This window comes from Cuculus canorus, chromosome W, assembly GCF_017976375.1.
Source record: "Cuculus canorus isolate bCucCan1 chromosome W, bCucCan1.pri, whole genome shotgun sequence".
NCBI lineage: Eukaryota > Metazoa > Chordata > Aves > Cuculiformes > Cuculidae > Cuculus > Cuculus canorus.
In genome coordinates this window covers 16,347,629-16,370,333 of record NC_071440.1, presented here as the reverse complement: position 1 = coordinate 16,370,333, position 22,705 = coordinate 16,347,629, and the positions used below count along the sequence as shown (strand labels likewise).

The 22,705-nt window shown below is 42.3% G+C and overlaps 1 protein-coding gene across 2 annotated transcripts in view; it reads right to left on the bottom strand.

The window, feature by feature from the left end:
* The window catches only part of LOC128850256 (E3 SUMO-protein ligase PIAS2), a 40,798-nt gene extending 19,059 nt beyond the window's left edge, over positions 1-21,739 (bottom strand). For both annotated transcript variants that reach the window (XM_054053258.1, XM_054053259.1), the window contains exons 1-3: positions 21,271-21,739; positions 688-772; positions 8-58 (exon numbers count right to left, since the gene is read on the bottom strand). In XM_054053258.1, the coding sequence (XP_053909233.1) occupies positions 8-58; positions 688-772; positions 21,271-21,739 (605 nt within the window). The remainder of the gene's footprint in view (positions 1-7; positions 59-687; positions 773-21,270) is intronic.
* Between the last annotated feature and the right edge of the window lie 966 nt (positions 21,740-22,705).

The following is a 22,705-nucleotide window of genomic DNA, read 5'->3' as shown; positions in this document are numbered from 1 at the left end:
AAGGTACCTTAGCTGAACTTGGACTGTGTAATCTCTCCTGCCCCCTGGCAAGAAGTCCCTGTGACAAAGAGAAAGAAAAAGAGAAGCGCCCATTTAGACAGCAGATCTCCTATTCCAGTCATATGCAGAAAGCACTGGCACATCTGCCCCAACATCACTAAACTTACTTTTATTTTTCTTTTATTGAGCTATGAACAAGTCTTACAAGCAACATCTCTGTTTAGCTACTGCAAGTTAAGCAGGACTTGAGGATCATCATACTCTGTCAAGAGTTTATAGTAACAACAAAGTATGACATTGCCAGAGAGGTAAAAAAATTCTATGAATTCTCTTGGCTTACACCACAGGTCTTGCAACAACATGAACCCTGGGACAAAAGATAAAACCGGCTTTCCATTCCTGCAGCCAGGAAACATGCAGTGAAGAAAAGCTTACCAAAGCTCTAGTCACAATTATTTGGAACTGAGTAATTGTTAACTCTTTGGTGGCATAGAATTTACTCAAACTGCACATAAATTCTGTGTACAGTAGTTTCTGAAGAAAACAAAATGGATAAATTCAGCATAACTTCAGTGAGGATTATCGCTCTGCATCTACAAGCTTATGCGATGCTTAAAATGAACCACACACAGTTACTCCTGGAATTACGAAAGTCTACCTACATTATGCCACACTCTTACTTCTTACCTGGAAATACAGATTTCTCTGACCTGCTGAGGTGTTAAAGCAAAGATAAAAAACTTCTCTTGGAACCTCTGAATACTGGTCTGTACTAGAAAGATAGATACAAAAGAGGTTTAACCATGGTGTTTAAGGTAATTGATTAAAACAGGATCTGCAGTTGAGTTTTTCCTGAAACAAGGCACAAGTCACTTAATATAATCAAATTGTTGTTGAACTGCATGTAACTGTCAACAGGAAAGCAATGGAACAAAAAATTTGTTCAACTATATTCAGATGGCTTAATATCGCATTACACTTCAGTACTAAAGAAGCTTGGCAAGCAGCATTATAATCCTTCTTCCCAAGGGAGAAAAGTTCAAACACACAACAAAATACAACACTGGATACCTGACAAAGAGTACCACAGAAGATGTTTACAACTGTTTTAAGGTACTACAAGAAGAGAATGTATACCAGAAGTTATTAATGGACAGCTGGAAAACTACTCAAGTCTAAAACCAGCTAAAGGTAACTGAGCTTTTGGGGAGGAAGGGAGGGAGCACAATCTCTAATGCCAGAGAAGCCAGCTAGACTTCACATCTGGGAATTACCTCTCACTACTATTTGGGGGGGGAAAAAAACCTAAAAAACACCAATGAAACAAAAAATAACCCACAAAAAAAAAAAAATCTAAAACCTTTCATATCAGAATCCTACTTGTCTGTCAGTGATGGGAAGTGGCAATATTTTAATATTAAAGGTTGATAGTATGTACACTTTCCTTTTCTACTTCCTTTTGACTTGAGAAGTTAGAAATCTTGACGTGAAATAAAGGTCGATTAGACTTATCCAATAGTTTAAAGTAACCATCAAGGATGACAAACACAAAAATAGTACAATTAAACCAGGCAACTTTGGAAGAGCTAGACTTGTTATAAATAATCAATCGTAATTTCTGCAAAAGATTGCTTTATTATATTTATATGGGAAAGCATTAGAAGCAAACAGCGCTGGGGAGTCTCCGCTCCACCAACAACAGAATCACAGAATCACAAGGTTGGAAAGGACCCATTGGATCATCGAGTCCAACCATTCCTAACACTCCCTAAACCATGTCCCTAAGCACTTCATCCACCCGTTCCTTAAACACCTCCAGGGAAGGCGACTCGACCACCTCCCTGGGCAGCCTGTTCCAGTACCCAATGACTCTTACTGTGAAGAATTTTTTTCTGATATCCAACCTGAACCTCCCCTGACGGAGCTTGAGGCCATTCCCTCTTGTCCTGTCCCCTGTCACTTGGGAGAAGAGGCCAGCTCCCTCCTCTCCACAACCTCCTTTCAGGTAGTTGTAGAGAGCAATAAGGTCTCCCCTCAGCCTCCTCTTCTCCAGGCTAAACAACCCCAGCTCTCTCAGCCGCTCCTCATAAGACTTGTTCTCCAGCCCCCTCACCAGCTTTGTTGCTCTTCTCTGGACACGCTCCACATCCTTCTTGTGGTGAGGGGTCCAGAACTGAACACAGTATTCAAGGTGCGGTCTCACCAGTGCTGAGTATAGAGGGAGAATAACCACCTGGCCACCTGGGCACACTGCTGGCTCATGTTCAGTCGGCTGTCAACCAACATCCCCAGGTCCTTCCCTTCCGTGCAGCTCTCCAGCCATTCTTCCCCCAGTCTGTAGCGCTGCATAGGGTTGTTGTGCCCCAAGTGCAGGACCCGGCATTTGGCCTTGTTAAACCTCATCCCATTGGTCTTGGCCCAGCAGTCCAGCCTGTTAAGATCCCTTTGCAGAGCCTCCCTACCCTCCAGCAGATCCATGCTTCCACCCAGCTTAGTGTCATCTGCAAACTTGCTGAGGGTTCACTCAATGCCTTCATCCAGGTCATTGATAAAGACATTGAACAGAGCTGGACCCAGTACTGAGCCCTGAGGAACCCCACTTGTAACAGGCCTCCAGCTGGAGTTAACTCCATTGACCACCACTCTCTGGGCCCAGCCATCCAACCAGTTTTCAACCCAGGAGAGTGTGCGCCTGTCCAGGCCAGAGGCTGACAGTTTCTGAAGCAGAATGCTGTGAGAAACTGTGTCAAAGGCTTTACTGGAGTCCAAGATGACTACATCCACAGCCTTTCCCCATCCAGTAGTCGAGTGATTTTGTCATAGAAGGTGATCAGGTTAGTTTGGCAAGATCTGCCTTTTGTAAACCCATGTTGACTGGGCCTGATCACCCGGTTCGCTTGCATGTGCTTCATGATAGCACTCAAGATTACCTGTTCCATGACTTTCCCTGGCACTGAGGTGAGACTGACAGGCCTGTAGTTCCCCGGATCCTCTCTGCAACCCTTCTTGTATATGGGCACAACATCAGCCAGCCTCCAGTCTAGTGGAACTTCCCCAGTCAGCCAGGACCTCTGGAAGATGATGGATAGGGGTTTGGAAAGGACATCCGCCAGCTCCTTCAATACTCTTGGGTGGATCCCATCCGGCCCCATAGACTTGTAGGCGTCTAGCTGGGCAAGCAAGTCTCTAACCGCCTCCTCTTGGATCATGGGAGCCTCAATCTGCCCCTCTAACTCTTGGATTTGTAAACAGAAGGAACAACTTTCTTTGCTATTAAAGACTGAGGCGAAGAAGGCATTAAGTACCTCAGCCTTGTCCTTATCCCCTGTCACTGTTATTCCTTCTGCATCCAATAGAGACTGGATATTCTCCCTCGTCCTCCTTTTCCTGTTAATGTACTTGTAGAAAGACTTTTTGTTGTCTTTCACAGACTTAGCGAGTTTTATTTCTAGTTGGGCCTTGGCCCTCCTGATTTTTTCCCTGCACGATCTCACTTCGTCCCTGTAGTCCACCCAAGATGCCTGTCCTTTCCTCCAAAGCACATAGAGCTTCTTCTTATTATTGACGCATCTTGAGATCTCCCTGCTCCACCAAGCTGGCTTTTCCCCCCACCGGCTCCTTTTCCGGAACACAGGGATGGCCTGCTCTTGAGCTACTAGGATTTCATTTTTCAAGAGCGCCCAATCCTCGTGGGCTCCCTTGCCCTGAAGGACTGTTTCCCACGGGACTTTACTAATCAACCTTCTGAACAGGCCAAAGTCTGCCCTCTGGAAGTTTAATGTGACTGTTTTGCTAACCCCCTTCTTAATCCCACCTAGAACTGAAAACCCTATCATCTCATGATCGCTTAATCCCAGGCGTCCTCCAACCGTCAAATCCCCAACAAGACCTTCTCTATTCACAAACAGCAGGTCTAGGAAGGCACCCTCCCTTGTTGGTTCGCTAACCAGTTGTGCAAGGAAGTTGTCTTCCATGCACTCCAGGAACCTCCTAGACTGTTTCCTTTCTGCTGTATTGTACTCCCAGCAGACATCCAGAAAATTAAAGTCACCCACAAGGACAAGAGGCAGAGATTTAGAGACTGTCCCCAGCTGTTTATAGAAGAGCTCATCAGCTGCTTCTTCTTGGCTGGGTGGTCTGTAACAGACTCCTATCACAAAGTCCCCCTTCTTGTGGGCTCCTCTGATTTTAACCCATAGGCACTCGATCCCATCCTCACCGTAATCCAGTTCAAGAGTATCAAAGCACTCTTTAACATAGAGGGCTACCCCGCCTCCTTTCCTACCCTTCCTGTCCCGCCTGAAGAGTTTATATCCCAACATAGCTGTAGTTCAGTTATGTGAGTCATCCCACCACGTTTCTGTGATGGCAATGACATCATAGTCACCGCACACTTAAGTCCGAGTTCTCTGTTCCTTTTATACTATTTTGCAGGTCGATATTGTCCATGTGGCGATCTCCTTTTCATTTTCCTTATCTTCACTTCTGTACTTTGAACTCGGTTTCCTGCACGAGGTATCTTTCAGGTCGTTATCAAGTTAATCCATCCGCAGTCTCCTGCTATTGTTCCATGCCTCCCTAGGGGGTCCTTACTCAGGCTCCGAATCATTCCAGCAGGCCTTTTTCCCTATCGTCTGTAATGCTAATTTGCAGGTCGTGCACCAACAGGTATTACATTGTGTTTTCTGACATGAATTACATCTACATTCTTCACAGTCCCCCCCTTTTTTTAATGGTAATATGATTAATTCGTGTCTTGGATTCAAATTGTTTTACTATTTTGGCTGCTGCTGAAAGTTCAGAATTTCGTTTGGTTTTTATTATCATTAAGGAGTGGGTTTTTCCTCTAGCAGCCTTCTCTGGATCCAGGGGCATTGCAGAAACCTGCATTCCTTGGATCACAGAGTGGATCAGCTTGATAAAACATGGAATCATACATGGTAGAAATAACCCAACCATGGAGCATAAAACTACAAATCCCACTCTTTTCCACCAAGTTCCTCCAAATAATTTATCCCACCAATCATCTTTTAAAATTGGATCCCATTATTGCACTGGTACATGAGCTATTCTTTTGATGTCTTCAGCTATTTCTGTAATAGCTCATCCATTATCATCAATTTCTAAACAACATTCGGAATTATTGAATTTCCCACAAATTCCTCTCTCTTCAGCCAACAAATAATCTAAGGCTAATCAATTTTGGTATACCCCTGCTCGAGTTTGTGATAATTGTTTTGCTATCAGCTCTAATGCTTGAGCGGTTTGATTAGTAATTAACTCCACTACTGCCTGTAGTCTTATTATGCGGTTAAACATATAAATTGGGGTACGATATCCCCAACTTCCGTCTTGAGCCCATGTAGCCGGGTTGTAATATTTTATGATTCTCAGGAGGCCATTCATTTTCTCCCCAGGTTTGCACTCCTCCAATGTTAATATCATGCTTAATTCTATCTAAAGTTTCATATAATGGTCTTCCTAAGATATTCTCTTTTTGCTTAGGTATTAAAAAGAATGCAGGTTGTATTATTCCTATAGCACAAGTCCCTCTCCATCTATTAGGTAATTCATTGTAGGCTCTTTTCCCACAAATCTAAAATAACCCATCCGGTGATTTCCATTTCTGATCGTTTCTTTCCGGGTTATCCCAGAAATTCTTAAGGTCTTCAATCTCTTTAAATGGGTTGGCCCCAGTCATATTTTTCCAGCATATTGTCTCATTCCCATTACAGCTGCTGGACCAGAATCCTGAGGGGGGTCTCGGCCACCACCTCTTATGGGTAGCACTGGTAATTAATGTTAATTTACAAGGAGTATGTCCTACATATTGAGTAAAATTTAATCCTTCTCGAGTTATACAGGCTTGTCCTATTATTTCATGGCTTAATATCCATCCCTCAGGTCTAGATGTTTGCAAAGAATGGGTATAATTCCAGATTAAAAGTTGTTGGGGGCCTATCCCTTCCCCTCTCCAAGGCCATTGTTCTGTCATTTGGGATCCTCCGCATATCCAACAGGACGATACATTCAGTTCCGTAACTATTCTCTGCATCAAGTGTACATATAAGTTTTTACCCAGAGTGGGGAGATCCCACTCACTAAGTCTAGGTTTTAATTTTTCATAAAGGGAGGGGCCGACCTTTGCCCGATCATTCGAGTTCTGTACCTGATCATTCGATTTCTGTACCCGATCATTCAATTTCTGTAAATGCTGGCTAACGTTCCAAACTAATTCTTCCTTATATCTGTCCTGAACTCCCCCTCCATCGGTATAGCCCCACATTCCTCCCTGGGTAAAACATATATATATTTCTCCTTTCGGGCAGGGTTACCCAATATTTTTGCCCTTGGATGTAACAACTTTCTAGTCGTCTCTCCTCGTAACAACCAGCATTAATGTGTGAATGAATTGCCAATGCTTGAATGATTTGGCGTCCATATTTAACAGTTTGGTAGCACTTTGAGCATGAGTCAGCAGTCCCATCGGTCATTAGATTTAGCATGATTATTATCCATTCCCACTTTCGTATCCCATCTGCCTCTTCCTACGCCTACCGGGTTGCCTCCGGCAGCGAGGGGAGTCATCTTCTTGGCAGCAGGGATATTCTTCAGGGAGTCCAGGGGAGGACTGCCGGAGCTCATGTCTTTTGTTAAAGGCATCCCAATTCCTTTTCTTTACTGCTGGTGCAGGACAAGGGACTTTAATTCGCTCTCTACACTCAAGGGCAACTATATTAGGGTGCGCTCTTAATTTTCCTTGGACTCCATTTAAAAATAATTCCCACCACTCTCGGGAATCTATTTCTATAGTTTCTAAAAGTCCTGTAATACGGAGGTTCTATTCAGTATTTTTGGCACTTCCAGACATACCCCACAGGGAGTATAACCACATCTACAATGACAGACTCACTTTTCCTTGCAATAATTACATAGAAAGCAAGTAAGTAGATAACAAACACGCTCTAGTTTCCCACAATTAATCTTTTGGCCGCGATACCACTGTTCCTGTGATTGGGCTTTCTCTTGCATCAGTTCGGCGTTGAATCCGGAGTTTCAGGTTTCCGGGCAGGGAGACCACTGTCCATTCACTTTCATCCAAGTCCGGTTGAATAGGTCCCTTCACTCGTGACATATGGGTCCAACCCTTCTCTGCAGTCCGTACTGCAGTATCTGTAGTTAAAAGCACAAGGAATGGTCCCTCCCATCGAGGAGTGAGGGAGGTTTCCTTCCAAACTTTTATCATTACATAATCCCCCGGTTGTATTTTGTGTATGGCAAATCCCAAAGGGACATTTTGTGTTAATAGGCCTCTATTCCGTAATTCCCGTAGATGACCAGTCAAAGTAATTATATAAGACTGAATAGACATATCATTTACCCATGGGTGATCATGGGCATACCATGGGAATATGGCATCCCATATAACATTTCAAAAGATGCTAAACCACTCTCTGAATGTGGCATTGTCCTAACATTTAATAGGGCTAATGGAAGACATTTTATCCATGTCATTCTTGTTTCTATCATTATCTTAGATAATTGATGTTTCAATGTTTGATTCATTCGTTCGACTCTACAGAGCTTTGGGGGTGCCATGGGGTGTGATATTCCCATTTTATACCTAAGGCCGCTATGATCTCTTTGAGAACCTTCGATGTAAAATGCGATCCTTGATCTGAATCGATTACCTGAATCATACCAAAACGAGGGATAATGTTTTCCAAAAGATGTTTAGCCACAGATGTTTGGGCTGTAGCTCGTGCGGTAGGGGAGGCTTCAACCCAGTGTGTTAATTGATCTACGATCACTAAAAGATATCTATACCGTCCTACCTTTGGTAATTCAGTAAAGTCTACCTGTACCTTTTCAAAAGGTTGATAGGCTACCACCAAAGGGAATCTTCTTAATATAATTCTTATTTACTTTTTGGCATACGAGACATCCCCGAGTTTCTTGTTTCGCTATTTCAAAAATGCCAACACATCCATAGAATTTTAAAAATTGCTCGCTCAAAGCTTTTGTTCCCCAATGGTTTGGGTTTTTTTGTGTAATTCATGTATTATTCTTCGAGCATAAGTTTTAGGTAGCATTTCTCTGCTGTCCGGCAGTAACCATTTATTTTGTTTCCACTCAACTCCTAATTTCTTATATTCTTCTATGTCTTTCTGACTATATATTTTGGTTCCACAATATTCATTGTCGTTATTCTCAAAAACTAAATTCTCCTTTATTGACACTGATAACAGGGCGGCCCTTTTTGTCTCCTCATCGGCTAAGTTGTTGCCTCTCATTTTAAACTGTAGCCCATGCTGATGTCCTTTAACATGGGTAACTGTGATAGCCTCAGGTTCTCTGATAGCTTGTAAAATTTGTCTAATGAGTTCTTCGTGTACCAGTCCCTTTCCCTGTGAATTAATAAGTCCTCTCTCCTCCCAGATTTTTCCAAACGTATGGACGATGCCGTAAGCGTATTTTGAATCTGTAAAAATAGTTCCTACTTGATTGTGTAACCTCTTTAATGCTCTTAATAGTGCATATAATTCACATGCTTGGGCCGACCAAGTCGCACTAAGTGGTCCTGACTCAATTACCTTCCCCGTTTTTCCATCTACTATCGCATATCCTGATTTACGTTTCCCTTCTATGACCCTAGAAGAACCATCAACAAAAAGTTTCTCTCCAATTTCCAATTCTTCTTCCTCTAAATCAGGTCTAATTTTAGTTTGTAATTGTATCATTTCTACACAATCATGTAGTGGTTCTCCCAAAGGTTCCCCAAACAAAAATTGAGCTGGATTTTGAGCATTTGTCGTTTTTAATTCTAAATCCTGTGAATGTATTAAAATGGCCTCATATTTCAACAGTCTACTATCAGTGAGCCATTTATCGGCTTTCTGTTGTAAAACTCCCCTGACATTGTGTGATGTATACACTACCAGGGAAGCCCCAAATGTAGTTTTCCTTGCTTCTTCTACTAATAAAGCCACAGCCACAATGGCTTGTAAACATGTAGGTCAACCCCGGCTCATGGGATCCAATAATTTTAAAAAATATCCTACTGTTTTTTTTACTTCCTGCCCAATCCTGAGTTAACACTCCATACGCAGTATGGTCCTTGGTATCTATAAATAACTGAAAGGGTTTGTTTAAATCTGGCAAATTTAACACTGGTGCGCTTATCAACTGATCTTTACTTCTTGATATCTCTTTTCATCCTCTTTGGTCCATTTTAACCTGTCAATGGTCAATTTGTCATATTATCAGTTGGTCTATGCGGTAGGGTTTTGAGGGTCAGAGTCAACATAAGCAGCAAAAAAAAAAAAAAAAAAAAAAAAAATTAGAATTAAAAAAAATATACCCCTGCCTCTTTAACTTAAAGCGCATGTGTCCAGGGCTTGCGCATGCGTTCTAGGAGGTGAGGAGGGGTGAAAGGGTCTTATTGCGCACTTAGCTTCGGCCGAGCCACCAGCACCCATCCCACCAGAAAAAAATGACCGGAATCTGGGATGAACCCCTTTGTGTTGCCATGCTGGTGGGGTATATCATGCAGGTGCTCGTGTTAGTGGCTGCCATCACAATATATGAATGTGTGACTAGGGGCTGGCTTAGAAGAAGAAGACCGTCTCCCCCTTCCACTTGTCCGAGGCCAATACTGAGACCAAGACCGAGACCAAGACCGCTAAGGCCACCAGCATGGCCTGAAGTTTCAGTTCAGGCACTGGAGACAGCTTTATAAAAAAAGGAAAAACAAAAACAACAACAACAACAAAAAAAAGGACAAGGTTAATCACCATGCGGCGCATAGTTTCTTGTTGGACTTTTCCTATCGTTATCACCCCTGTGAGAAAAGACCACGATGAACTGAAGGATTGAAGGTCATCGTCAGGTGAGCATCGGGTGCCTTACGATCATGCAGCACGCTACGGGAGAGAGAGACGGAGCCATATTTGTCCACCTCTTCTGGTCCCTAGTCAGGTTGTCCATCATCCTGACAACCACCAAAAGACTGTTCTGAACTCACGGGTGGTGTATTTCTGTTTTGATTGCGTCGCTTGGGATTTTGTCGAATTGTTATACAGTTAATTGTTCTCAGGTTCTTATTTTCTATTAAATTGTTTAATAGTTCACTAAACTTGTCTTGGGATTGCATTAACTATGTAATCCTTATTCTCAACAGCATGGTTTGGTATTCAGAGTTATAACGTTTTGAATCAATCGTATAAAACATGGAATAGCACATGGCAAAAACAACAATGTGGCTAATTCACATAACAAATAAAATAAGATTTGTTTTCCCATGGACTTCCGGGAAGCCAGGAAAACAGGTCAATGTCCCAGCCTTTCCAAGTTTGGACGGGGATGTGTGCTAACTTCCGTATTTCGGCTGTAATTTGTTTAACTACTTCACCATTATTGATCTTTTATCAACTGTCAAATTGACTCCCAAAGAAATAATTAAACCTCTTCCTAATAAATTAAAGTCTGCCTCCTCAACTAATAATAAGTTTGCAACACAGATTTTGGTATCTGATTCTATCAATACATTCTTAATGATGGGAACTTTAAAAGGTTCCCCCTTTGCTCCCACTACCAAGGTATTTTCCTTACTCAATTGACATCCTTTCGGTAATTTTCGAATGGTATATTTCTCAGCTCCGGTGTCTACTAGGAAGATGACTTCTTCCCCCTGGGGACCTATCCGTAATTTTATCAAGGGCTCTGGTAATGATGTTGTCCCCAGGACGTAGAGCCCCTGACACCCCTAATCCTCCTGAAACGTTTTCTTGTCCTGCATTTTCTTTTTGCAGTTTCGTTTAAGGTGACCTTTCTTTCCACAATAATAACATTCAGGGGATTCATCTCTCCTCTGATGTTCCCCAAAGGCCTTAACTATATTTTGTCCCCTGGGAACTGCCTCCCTAATGCCTTGAATAATCATTTCCCTTAAATTCAACATGTTTTGCCTATCATGTACATTTTGATGATTCCAATTGGGATTTTGATTCAGCCATTTCTGCTCCCCCGGCAGACCCCGCTGGTGTCATCTTCCCAATTTCGCATACCTGCTTGCCTTATCATTTCCCTCTCCTCCATAGTAAACAATACACTTAAAATTGACTGAATTTCATCCCATGTATAGGTATTTGGTCCCAAAAGTTGGTCTAATTTTTCGGAGACCCCCAAGGGGTCATGTAGCAGTTGCCCCATTTCTTTTCTAAATGTTCTTACATCTCCTGTATTGAGGGGAACTGCTACAAATCTTATTCCCCCAACATTTCCTCCCAGAGGAACTTCACGTAAGGGGAGATGTTCCTTTGGTTGTTTCTCCTCTCTTCTGGTCTTACTTCTAGTTCGCAAAGCGGGTGGGGACTGTGGGAGGCGCTGTAGGACCTCCATTTTCTGGAGTGGGGGGGGTTCCACCCTCTCTTCCCCTTGGTTTCATATGGGGGTGGTAAATTAACTAAAACCTCCCAATCTTGTTTGTCCTTCTTTTTCTCTCTTAAGGGGTACAATGATATCCTCATTGAGGACCCTTGCCATAAAGCATAGTCACTTTCCTCCTGGCTGAATGGTTCCTTCCCATATACAGATTCAAAACCTGACAAATTCAATCATCAAAAGATCTGAAAATTTGCCAAAACAAATGGTCAGGCCTTATTTCCTCCCTAGTCCAAACTTCCATACAGTAATGGACCATTTTCTCCTTACTCTTCTCCTTCCGGGATGGCCATTCATCCCAATGTTTGAACATTAACCCCAGCGGACTGTCTGAGGGTTTTTCTGGTAACTTGCTCCCTATCTGTTTCCAAGGACCTCTCTGTGGGCCCTTCCTGGGGCTAGGGAATTTCACTTTAACTTGCTCCCTACCCATTTCTGAGGACCTCTCTGTGGGGCCTTCCCCGGGTGAGGGAATTTACCTTTCCTTTGCCCCATCTCCGCCAAGTGTGACTCCTTTCACCCTTTTTCACTCACTTCCCTCCTTCAGTGACCAGGTCCCTCGCGGGAGACTGGAAATGCACCTAGAAGAGGTCCACACTCACTTCACAACCCTGTTGTGTCTCAAGCACGCACACTTTGGCTATCCACCCAACCGAACGGTACTTACAGTCCTACGTTCCCGTCCGGATCTTCGTGCACAAGAATTATGGGTACAAATTTGGCTGCAGCAATTTCGTAGGGAGCTCAAACTTTGCTTCTAGCTTTCCTCTATTTAGGGTTGATATCGGCAAGGTATCTACCAGAATCGTTCCTTTGCCAGGCCACGGTTAGTGGGGCGCCCCCTGAACAAAGGAACGTCTCCGGCAACCCAAGCTGATATCCCGGACGAGCCCCCAATTTGTTATAAATACTCAATCAATCATAATTTCTGCAAAAGATTGCTTTATTATATTTATATGGGAAAGCATTAGAAGCAAACAGCGCTGGGTGCGCTGGGGAGTCTCCGCTGGGGAGTCTCCGCTCCACCAACAACGCACACTTAAGTCCTAGTTCTCAGTTCCTTTTATACTATTTTGCAGGTCGATATTGTCCATGTGGCGATCTCCTTTTCATTTTCCTTATCTTCACTTCTGTACTTTGAACTCGGTTTCCTGCACGAGGTATCTTTCAGGTCGTTATCAAGTTAATCCATCCGCAGTCTCCTGCTATTGTTCCATGCCTCCCTAGGGGGTCCTTACTCAGGCTCCGAATCATTCCAGCAGGCCTTTTTCCCTATCGTCTGTAATGCTAATTTGCAGGTCGTGCACCAACAGGCATTACATTGTGTTTTCTGATATGAATTACATCTACATTCTTCACAGACTGTCTTGTACACTGTAACATTCAGAGAAGATGATCTCTATGCTCAGAACACACACGTGAAAAGACACAAACATGAAAGAGAATCCAGGTGGAGTAGAGACATGCACCAAGTTACTCAACCCAAAACTATATTGTGCATATATGTGCACACACACAGACCACAGACAGAATTTTATATTTCCAAAATAATACTTCAGCATGTGTTCAAAAGATCAAGGAAATATTTTGTAACCAAATTGAGTGTGGGTTAAAACTAAACCCCACACCTACACCTGCTCTTGTGTTCTCTTATAAGCACAAAATACCTACGCTCATCCCTTTAACAGTCACAGTGGACTGTACTTCTAGCTCTCTGACCTATTTTGTTTCTGAATCCTTAATTCTCAAACACAAAAAACTTGTTTGTTCCATGTCCAAATCACCCAAGCCTACTAACTGGGACTATAAGCTATCCATATCAATCTAGAAACATTTGCTTCTTTAGGTACTGGAGGACAACCAATCATTAGTATGTGCCTCACTGAAGTACAAGTCGAAACTTAGAAGACTATTATCAGTTAAGAAACGAAAGTGTTTAAGAGGATGTCTGAATTTCAAGACAGAAAACAATGTATTCCCAAACAATTAAGTAAGTTTTAGCTTCCTCAAAGCCTGACTCCTAACAGATATTTTAGGTTATCTGCAAGACAAAGGTCCACCCTACATTTTAACATACAGTATGAAGACAACCAGTAGGCTGAGAAACCTTCACTAAACTGAGTACAACGCTGAATATTCGATGCACAAAGTATCTACTTCAGTGCAAGATGTCAGAACCTGCAGAACTGTTGCAGTGAGATAAATGCAAATTAATGAATCAATGAGCTTGTTCTCATTACGTTGTTGCAACATATTAATTAGTGACCCCGAAATCCTTTTCCTGCTGGCCCCAACAGATGTATTCCTCACTTGTACCTGGCAGAGACTTCAGGTCCAAATCTTTCAGCCAAAAGTAACTACAGGGAGGTTTAGACAAGGTATCTGGACACATTTCTTTACTGAGAGGGTGGTCAAACCCTGGAACAGGCTTCCTCGAAGCGGTCGATTCCCCAAGCCTATCAGTGTTTAAGAGGCATTTGGACAATGCCCTTAACTATTACTATGACTATTACTCTGACTTTTGGTCAGCCCTGAAGTGGTCAGGCAGTTAAATGATCTTTGTAGGTACCTTCCAATTGAACTATTTACTCTGTTATATAATATTCGAAAGAAAGATCTTTAGTCATAATATTTTTAGAAGAGAATATTGTCTTCTGAAGTGTGTGTAAAGCCCGCCTTTGCTTCTTTCTTTGCCTTAAACACTTTTGTCTGAAGGATGGCCATTTGCGCGTTTGTTTTGTGGCGCTAGCGGGGGTTGTGCAGCAGCAGACCTCCCAAAGGACGGAACTCGGGAGATTGCCTGAGGGCCTCGTCTCTGGCGCCGGGTTCAATGGAGGGGAGGTGCAGGAGTAAGCACCGCTGGCCTCGTCTGTGGCGCCGGGTTCAATGGAGGGGAGGTGCAGGAGTAAGCACGGCTCCCCTCGCCGGGCCCAGGTCAATCACTTCGGCCCATCACTTCGATCCAAGGGTAGAAATAAGAACACCTCACTTACGAGGAAAGGCCAAGAGAGTTGGGATTGTTCAGCCTGGAGAAGAGGAGGCTCTGGGTGTTGGAAAACGTTAATTTAGCTGAAGAATAAGGGCTCAATTAAAATAAGATTAAAATTATAGGTTATGTATATTGTATTTAGCATTTGATATATATTGTGTTTAGCATTTAATTTTGTTGATCTTTATAGTTAAGTATGTGCAGACTTTGTGTCTGTCTCTGCAGACAGTAACAGTTTTCTCACAAACCACATATAACCTTCACAAGTACATGGTATTAGGGAGTGCTTAGAAAGTATGTACTAACAACATTATGCGAGCAGAGCCTACGCTTTTACTAACAACCTTATCTGAACACAGCCTACGTTTGTGAAGGCCAGAGGCATACCAAGGGCAGTCAAGTGAAGATAAGGAAATGCTGGTGTCCACACAAATGATGAGACAATCCTCAAATACATATGCATGAAGAAATGATGTAATCTGTTGAATATACATTAGATTGTGAAACACTTAAGGGTTAAATTGCGGACGTGCCGGGATGGTCTTTGAACCTGATTTGGGTGTGCATACCCCTGGTTCTCGGGGCCTCGAAATAAAGCACCACATATAACCTTCCTGGAATGGTTATGTGTTTGTCTCTACACTAACATGGGGAGATCTTATTGCAGCCTTTCAGTGCTTAAAGGGGGGCCCACAGGAAAGATGGGGAGGGGCTCTATCAGGGCCTGTAGCAACAGGACAAGGGGTCATGGTTTTACACTAAAAGAGGGTAGATTCAGACTGGATAGAAGGAGGATATTCTTTACGCTGAGGTTGGTGAAACACTGGCACAGGCTGCCCAGAGAGGTGACAGATGCCCCATGCCTGGAAATACTCAAGGTCAGGCTGGACAGGGCTCTGAGCAACCTGATTGAGTAGAAGATCTCCCTGCACAGGGGGGTTGGACCGGATGACCTTTAAACATCCCTTCCAATCCAATTAATTCTGTGATTCTATCATAAGAAGGTGTGAGAAACTAGGGACTATGGTATTGTTTATTAAGACTTATATTAAACCAAATGCAAAGGTTAGACAACAAAAGAAAAGATAACCATAATCGCTTATAGAAGCCCAAGCAGGTACAGCTTACGCAAGTTAAAAACTGCTAAAGCAAGGATGTGGAAATCGGCTATTGCAATTGCTTAAAGAAAATGTCAAACCGCAAGGTGTTTGCTAAAGATTACTACAAAACAGTTCTGAGAAATACCACACAGCAAGTTGAAGACCATACAAAACAGTTCTGAGAAATACCACACAGACCATATATGGAGAAAAAAGGCCCCCTAACAACAACTGGGACATGCGATACGAATGCGGAACTGGAGGACTGATAAAAAGAGACTGTTAGAACTGTTCGGGGCGGCAGTTGGCAGAACATAGATTCCCGTGTCGCCCAGCGCTGTCTTTGCTCATATTCTACTTGCTATAATTAATAAAATTTCAATTGGATTATGATCCATTGTGGTCCCAATTTATAACAATTTCTTGGTGCCGTGACTCGGATAAGGAACGGTGGGCTTTGGTCCTCCGGGGAGGCGCGCCCCGCGATCAACAGCCTACCTCAACCTTACCGACGAACCCAAAATTCTAGAATAATGAGCAAAGGAAAAAACTGGTAAAATCCCATAAAATTCTGTGCACGGGAGTCCGGACGAAGATGCAGGACGCGTGAGTATATTGCGAAATTGTTCGCGGGTTTGCCGTTCGGGCGGGATTGGGTTTCCTGGAATATGACGAATGAGAGGTTCGATATACTGAACCAAGCGAGTGTGGACCCTTAAGTACTGCGTTTTCCATCTCCCGCGAGGGACTGGGCCAGGAACAAGGGGAGTGACTGAGTGTGTGTTTGTGGATATTCCAGAAGATGGGGGCGAAGGGCAGCAAGCCTTCGACTCCCATGGGAAGGGTACCTACTGTACCTAAGAATACCCCTCTGGCATATATCTTAGACAATTGGAGATATTTCCCTGGAACCCAAGGGAAAGATAAGCAGAAGATGATAGAATATTGTACTAAGATATGGGGAGGGAAGAAGATTTTTAAAAATGTCTTTTGGCCAGTCTATGGGTCAGAAGAAGATTGGGTAAGACAACAATTAAACCTCTGGGTTAATAATAAAAAACCCCTTAACCCGGAGGAGAGTCAATATGCGGAAGTTTGGCTGGAAAGACCAGGAGCTAGACTTTATCCATTGAATGAACTAAAAACTAAACCAAAGAGAAAGAAGGAAGAATTGGACGAAATCTTTCTGACCCCCCCTCCTTACATTCCTCCTCCTGCTCCCACAGCCCCTCCAGAGGTCCCCAGAGCACCCACTCCCCCACCAGAGTCGGAACAGGGGTCTCCCCCTCCTCTGAGACGTGTAACTAGAAGTCAAACAGGGGCAGCTCAGATATATCCCCTAAGGGAAATACCCATGGGAGGACCTCAACCTGCAATTGGGTATATTTCCGTACCCCTAAATTCGACTGAACTACGAGACTTTAAAAGAACCGAGATGGGAAACTTAATTGAAGACTCACTCGGGGTAGCAGAAAGATTAGATCAATTTTTGGGACCAAATCTATACACTTGGGACTAGATGCAATCTATCCTCGGTCAATTATTTACTACCGAGGAAAGAGATATGATTAGACGAGCAGGAATGAGACTGTGGGATGCTCAACATGTCCAGGGACCCCAAGCAGACATTAAGTGGCCACTTCAAAGACCTAATTGGGATAATCAGGATCCGGTGCATAGAACTCATATGCAGGACCTGAGAACTATAGTAATTCAGGGAATTAGAGAAGCAGTACCCCGTGGCCAGAATATCAATAAAGCATTTAATGAAATGCAAAAGAAAGATGAAAGCCCTACTGAGTGGCTGGAACGACTGAGGAAAGCCCTTCAGCTGTACTCTGGGATAAACCCAGACGACCCTTTAGGGCAAGCGCTCCTTAAGACTCAGTTTGTGGCAAAATCATGGGAAGATATCAGAAAGAAGATTGAAAAGTTAGAAGACTGGCAGAATAGAGGGCTGGATGAATTATTGAGGGAAGCTCAGAAAGTCTACGTAAGACGGGAAGAAGAGAGCAGTAAGCGACAAATCAAAATGATGGTAGCAGCAGTCAGAGAGGATCGCAAAGAGCGGACTAGTGAACACAGATCGGCTGAAACAAAACAAGGGAACGTAGTAATAAAGAAGGAACAGAGATGTTGTTTTTATTGTGGAAAGAGGGGACATATAAAGAAGAATTGCAGAGAAAGGATCAGGGATGAGGAAATATTGAAAACAGAATAGGAAAGTCAGGGGCTCTATATCTTAGGGGACCGGAGCCATCATGAGCCCTTGATAAAATTGAAAATAGGTCCCCATAAACAAGAGTTCACCTTTTTAGTAGACACTGGGGCTGAGAAATCAACTATTAAGCAATTACCTGAGGGATGTAAAGTTTCCCCTGAAAAGGTACAGGTAATTGGGGCAAAAGGAGAACCCTTTAAAGTAAACAAAATCAAAAATGTGGTATTCGAAACTGAAAATAAATTCGGAATGGGTGAACTCTTGCTCGTCCCTGAAGCAGAATTTAATCTGTTAGGACGAGATTTAATTGTTGAATTGCAATTAGAAATTAAATTAAAAAATCAAGAACTAACAGTGTCTACTTATCCTTTGACCGTGGATGATCAAAAACAAATTAACCCCGATGTCTGGTACTCTCCGGATACAATTAGTAGACTGGAAATCCCACCAATTAGAATCCAAATTTCCGAACCCCACATACCTGTGAGGGTGAGACAATATCCCATATCCCTAGAAGGACGGAGAGGATTAAAACCAGAAATCGATCGATTGTTGGCACAAGGAATTTTAAAGCCTTGTATGTCACCCTTTAATACTCCCATTCTGCCTGTAAAGAAACCAAATGGGAAGTATCGGCTCATACATGATTTAAGAGAAATAAACAAAAGAACTATTACCCGGTTCCCTGTAGTAGCAAACCCATACACATTGTTAAGCAAGCTAGGACCCCATAATTCCTGGTATAGTGTAATTGATTTAAAAGATGCTTTTTGGGCCTGTCCACTGGCAGAAGAATGCCGTGATTATTTTGCCTTTGAATGGGAGGACATAGAAACGGGCCGTAGACAGCAATTGAGATGGACCGTGCTTCCCCAAGGGTTCACGGAGTCCCCTAATCTGTTTGGACAAGCCCTGGAAGAGCTCTTAAAAGAATACCAGGTACAAACAGGAAACGTACTGTTACAATATGTAGATGATCTGCTCATAGCAGGGAATAATAAGGAGGACGTAAGAAAAGAAAGCATTCGATTCCTAAACTTTCTTGCACAAAAGGGACTACGGGTATCACAAGAAAAGTTACAATTTGTGGAGGAAAAAGTGAAATATTTGGGACATTATTTGTTTAATGGCAAGAAGATATTGGATCCAGAGCGCGTTAAAGGGATTCTGGAATTACCGATGCCTGTCACTAAGAGGCAAATTCGGCAGGCATTAGGGCTATTTGGGTATTGCAGGCAATGGATAGAGAACTATAGTTTTAAAGTTAAATTTTTATATGAACAGCTGTCTAAAGACAAAATACCCAAATGGACCCCGCAAGATCAAGAGCAGTTTGCCAGTCTCAAAAGGGAACTAAGCCAAGCACCGGTTTTAAGCTTACCAGATTTAAAGCAACCATTCCATTTATTTGTTAACATACATGAAGGTACGGCATTCGGAGTATTAACTCAGGAATGGGCCGGACAAAAGAAACCGGTGGCATACCTATCAAAGCTGTTGGATCCTGTGAGCAGGGGTTGGCCGAGCTGTTTACAAATCATTGTGGCTGCTGCCTTATTACTTGAAGAAACGAATCGCATTACCTTTAATGGAGAAGTTGTCTTATATGCACCTCATAACATCAGGGGAGTGTTACAACAAAAAGCAGAAAAATGGCTTACAGATAGCCAATTATTAAAGTATGAGGGAATACTTGTAGAATCCCCTAAACTATCTTTGAAAACTATTGGGGCAGTTAACCCCGCTGAATTTTTGTATCCAGGAGAAGGTAATGAACTATTGCACAATTGCTTTCAAACAATTGAACAGCAGACACGCATTAGGCCAGACTTAGAGGAAGAAGAATTACAATGTGGAGAAATATTATTTATAGATGGGTCATCACGAATAGTGGAAGGTAAACGATTGTCCGGATATGCCATTATTAAGTTGGAAAAAGGAGAATTTAAGACAATAGAATCAGGCCCCCTGAGTGCCAGCTGGTCGGCTCAAGCCTGTGAGCTGTATGCATTGTGGAAAGCATTAGTGTCACTGAAGGAAAAAGATGGAACTATATATACAGACTCACGCTATGCGTTTGGAGTAGTACACACTTTTGGAAAAATATGGGAGGAGAGAGGATTCGTTAACTCACAGGTAAAAGAACTGATACATCCGGAATTAATTCGGCGAGTTCTGGGGGCATTGAAAATGCCAAATAAAATAGCAGTTGTACATATAAAGGGACATCAGCGAGGTACAAGTTATCAAGTTAGGGGAAATAATGCAGCTGATACAGAAGCAAAACGAGTGGCAGGTAATTATAGTATGATTTTGACTATGCAACAAATATCTGTTACTAAAAATTTCAGTTTTGAGTCTGCAGAAAAGGAAAAACTAAAACAAATGGGAGCTAAGGAACAGGATGGTAAGTACATATTGCCAGATGGGAGAGAAGTCTTGCCGAAGGGCATAGCACTCGAAATATTTTCAAAAATACACAGTAAAACACACTGGGGAACCCAGGCGTTAGTTGATCATTTCAATCAACAGTTTGCCTGTATAGGCGTATATAACATAGCAAAAACAGTCACAGCAGCCTGCGAGACCTGTCAAAAGGTTAATCGAAATAACATAAGACAAAAACCTCTTGGGGGACGTTCCCCAGCATACAGACCTTTCTCACACATACAAGTGGATTTTACTGAACTACCCAGGATAGGGCGTCACAAATATTTATTAGTAATGGTAGATCATTTAACACATTATGTTGAGGCTTTTCCTACCTCCAAGGCAACTGCTAACCAAGTTACTAAAGTGTTACTTGAAAACATTATACCTCGATATGGAATACCTGAAGTAATTGACTCGGACAGAGGAACACACTTTGTGTCAAAAATTATTAGAGATCTAACAGAGATCTTAGGTATTAAGTGGGAATACCATACACCATGGCATCCACAGAGTTCGGGAAAAGTTGAAAGGATGAATGGGGAAATCAAAAATATCCTAACTAAATTAATGATAGAAACCAAATTATCATGGATTAAGTGCCTACCCATGGCACTATTAATTCTCAGAACTAGACCCCGAGCAGATGTGGGAATATCAGCATTTGAAATGGTGTATGGAATGCCCTATAGAATTGAAGTTGAAGTTGAAGACCATACAAAACAGTTCTGAGAAATACCACACAGACCATATATGGAGAAAAAAGACCCCCTAACAACAACTGGGACATGCGATACGAATGCGGAACTGGAGGACTGATAAAAAGAGACTGTTAGAACTGTTCGGGGCAGCAGTTGGCGGAACATAGATTCCCGTGTCGCCCAGCGCTGTCTTTGCTCATATTCTACTTGCTATAATTAATAAAATTTCAATTGGATTATGATCCATTGTGGTCCCAATTTATAACAGAAGGGAAGGGACTTTCCACTTTTCCCGAGCTGCAAAAAGCAATTTAAGTCCTGATTTTGTACTGTCACAAGCAATGCATTTCATGAACTAAGCAAACTGCTGAGCTATTAAACACTTACCTAGACTTGTAGGTTTTATGAGCACATCAAGCACATCATAAAAAGGTAGGCTTTTCAGTTGAACATTGGGATGAACGGGTGGAATTGGAGGAGATGGCTGCTGCATCTCAAAGTGAGGCTTAGGGTCTTGGAGGAGCACAGAACTGACAGATGAAGAAGGAGACTGAGGTGTGACTGAAGTAGAAGGGAGTGGGTGAATGCTACCAAGAGCAAGGTCAGGCTCAACAGAAGAACTACTGTCCAAATTGAAAACTGCAGGTTTTATAGCAGATAAGTCTGAAAGTCCTTCAATCGTCCTTGGGTACCGACGCCTATAGAGTTCTCCGATTTTTATCTGAACTGCCGGGCTGCAGCCACTCTTCAGTAAGTGCAGTGCCCTCATCAGGAGGTCATGTTTCCGCCCACTTTTATTATGTCCAGCAAACCCCAACAACACTTGCAGTTCAGAAACACGAAAACTTGATACCATATTCTAGAAAGAAAAGAGATGAACACAGGTGAAACAACAGTATCCCAAGTAAGCTTTTTTGAGGGGCATGGTGAATCATCTGAACTTCCATCATTCTAGTTTTACACCTGTCATCTTAGATAATATCCACATCCTTACCAAATCCAAGAGTGTAGTTAGTTTAAAGCAAAGAAACAAAGCATCCAGGATGAAGGTTGAGTTTGGTTGTTATTGATTTCAGAGGTTTCTAATTGTTTTCACACTCAAACAACATCTTAATGCAACTCATGCAGTGCTATCTTAAATTCACAGGCAGAGGCATAAGCTCCAACACAATATCTGTCTCACTTCATGAAACAAACAAAAAAATCTAATTAAGCAATATTATCACCTGTCTTCCAACACATTTTAAGAAATAAAGTAAGGAAGTGTTTAAGTTCTGCATAGTTTATTCTGAAACATCCTTTATTTTGTGCAGCATGTTAAAAGCATGCATGAACATAGATAGGTATACCAGGTTTCACTCTTGACAGGATGACACAGCAAGGTGGACACTTTTTGAAAAGCTACATTACATTATACTGACAAACTGTTTAACCAGTATAATTGATTCTTCCAGAACATCACAGAAAACTTCCTGTCCTTTTCGTATCATGTTCTGGTATTGTGGGACACAAAGATCTTTTCAAAGGAAATAATACTATTTACTTGGTTATCAGAATTAGTTGTGGAAGACTGAGGATTGAACTACAAAGTTCATGAACAGAAAGATTCTCATTAAAAAAACAACCACACAATAAATTAAAAAAGCCCACTATATAAGAGGAAGCGATCTCCCATTACTACAAATGAGTAAAATATAGGCACATCATCTCACATTTTTGTGAGCAAGATCTCTTTTCAGAGAGGTATAAAACTGTCCAGAATTCTTCTAAGCAACTTCCTATTTCTGTGGGACTCTCCCACCATAACCAGGAGATTAAGTTT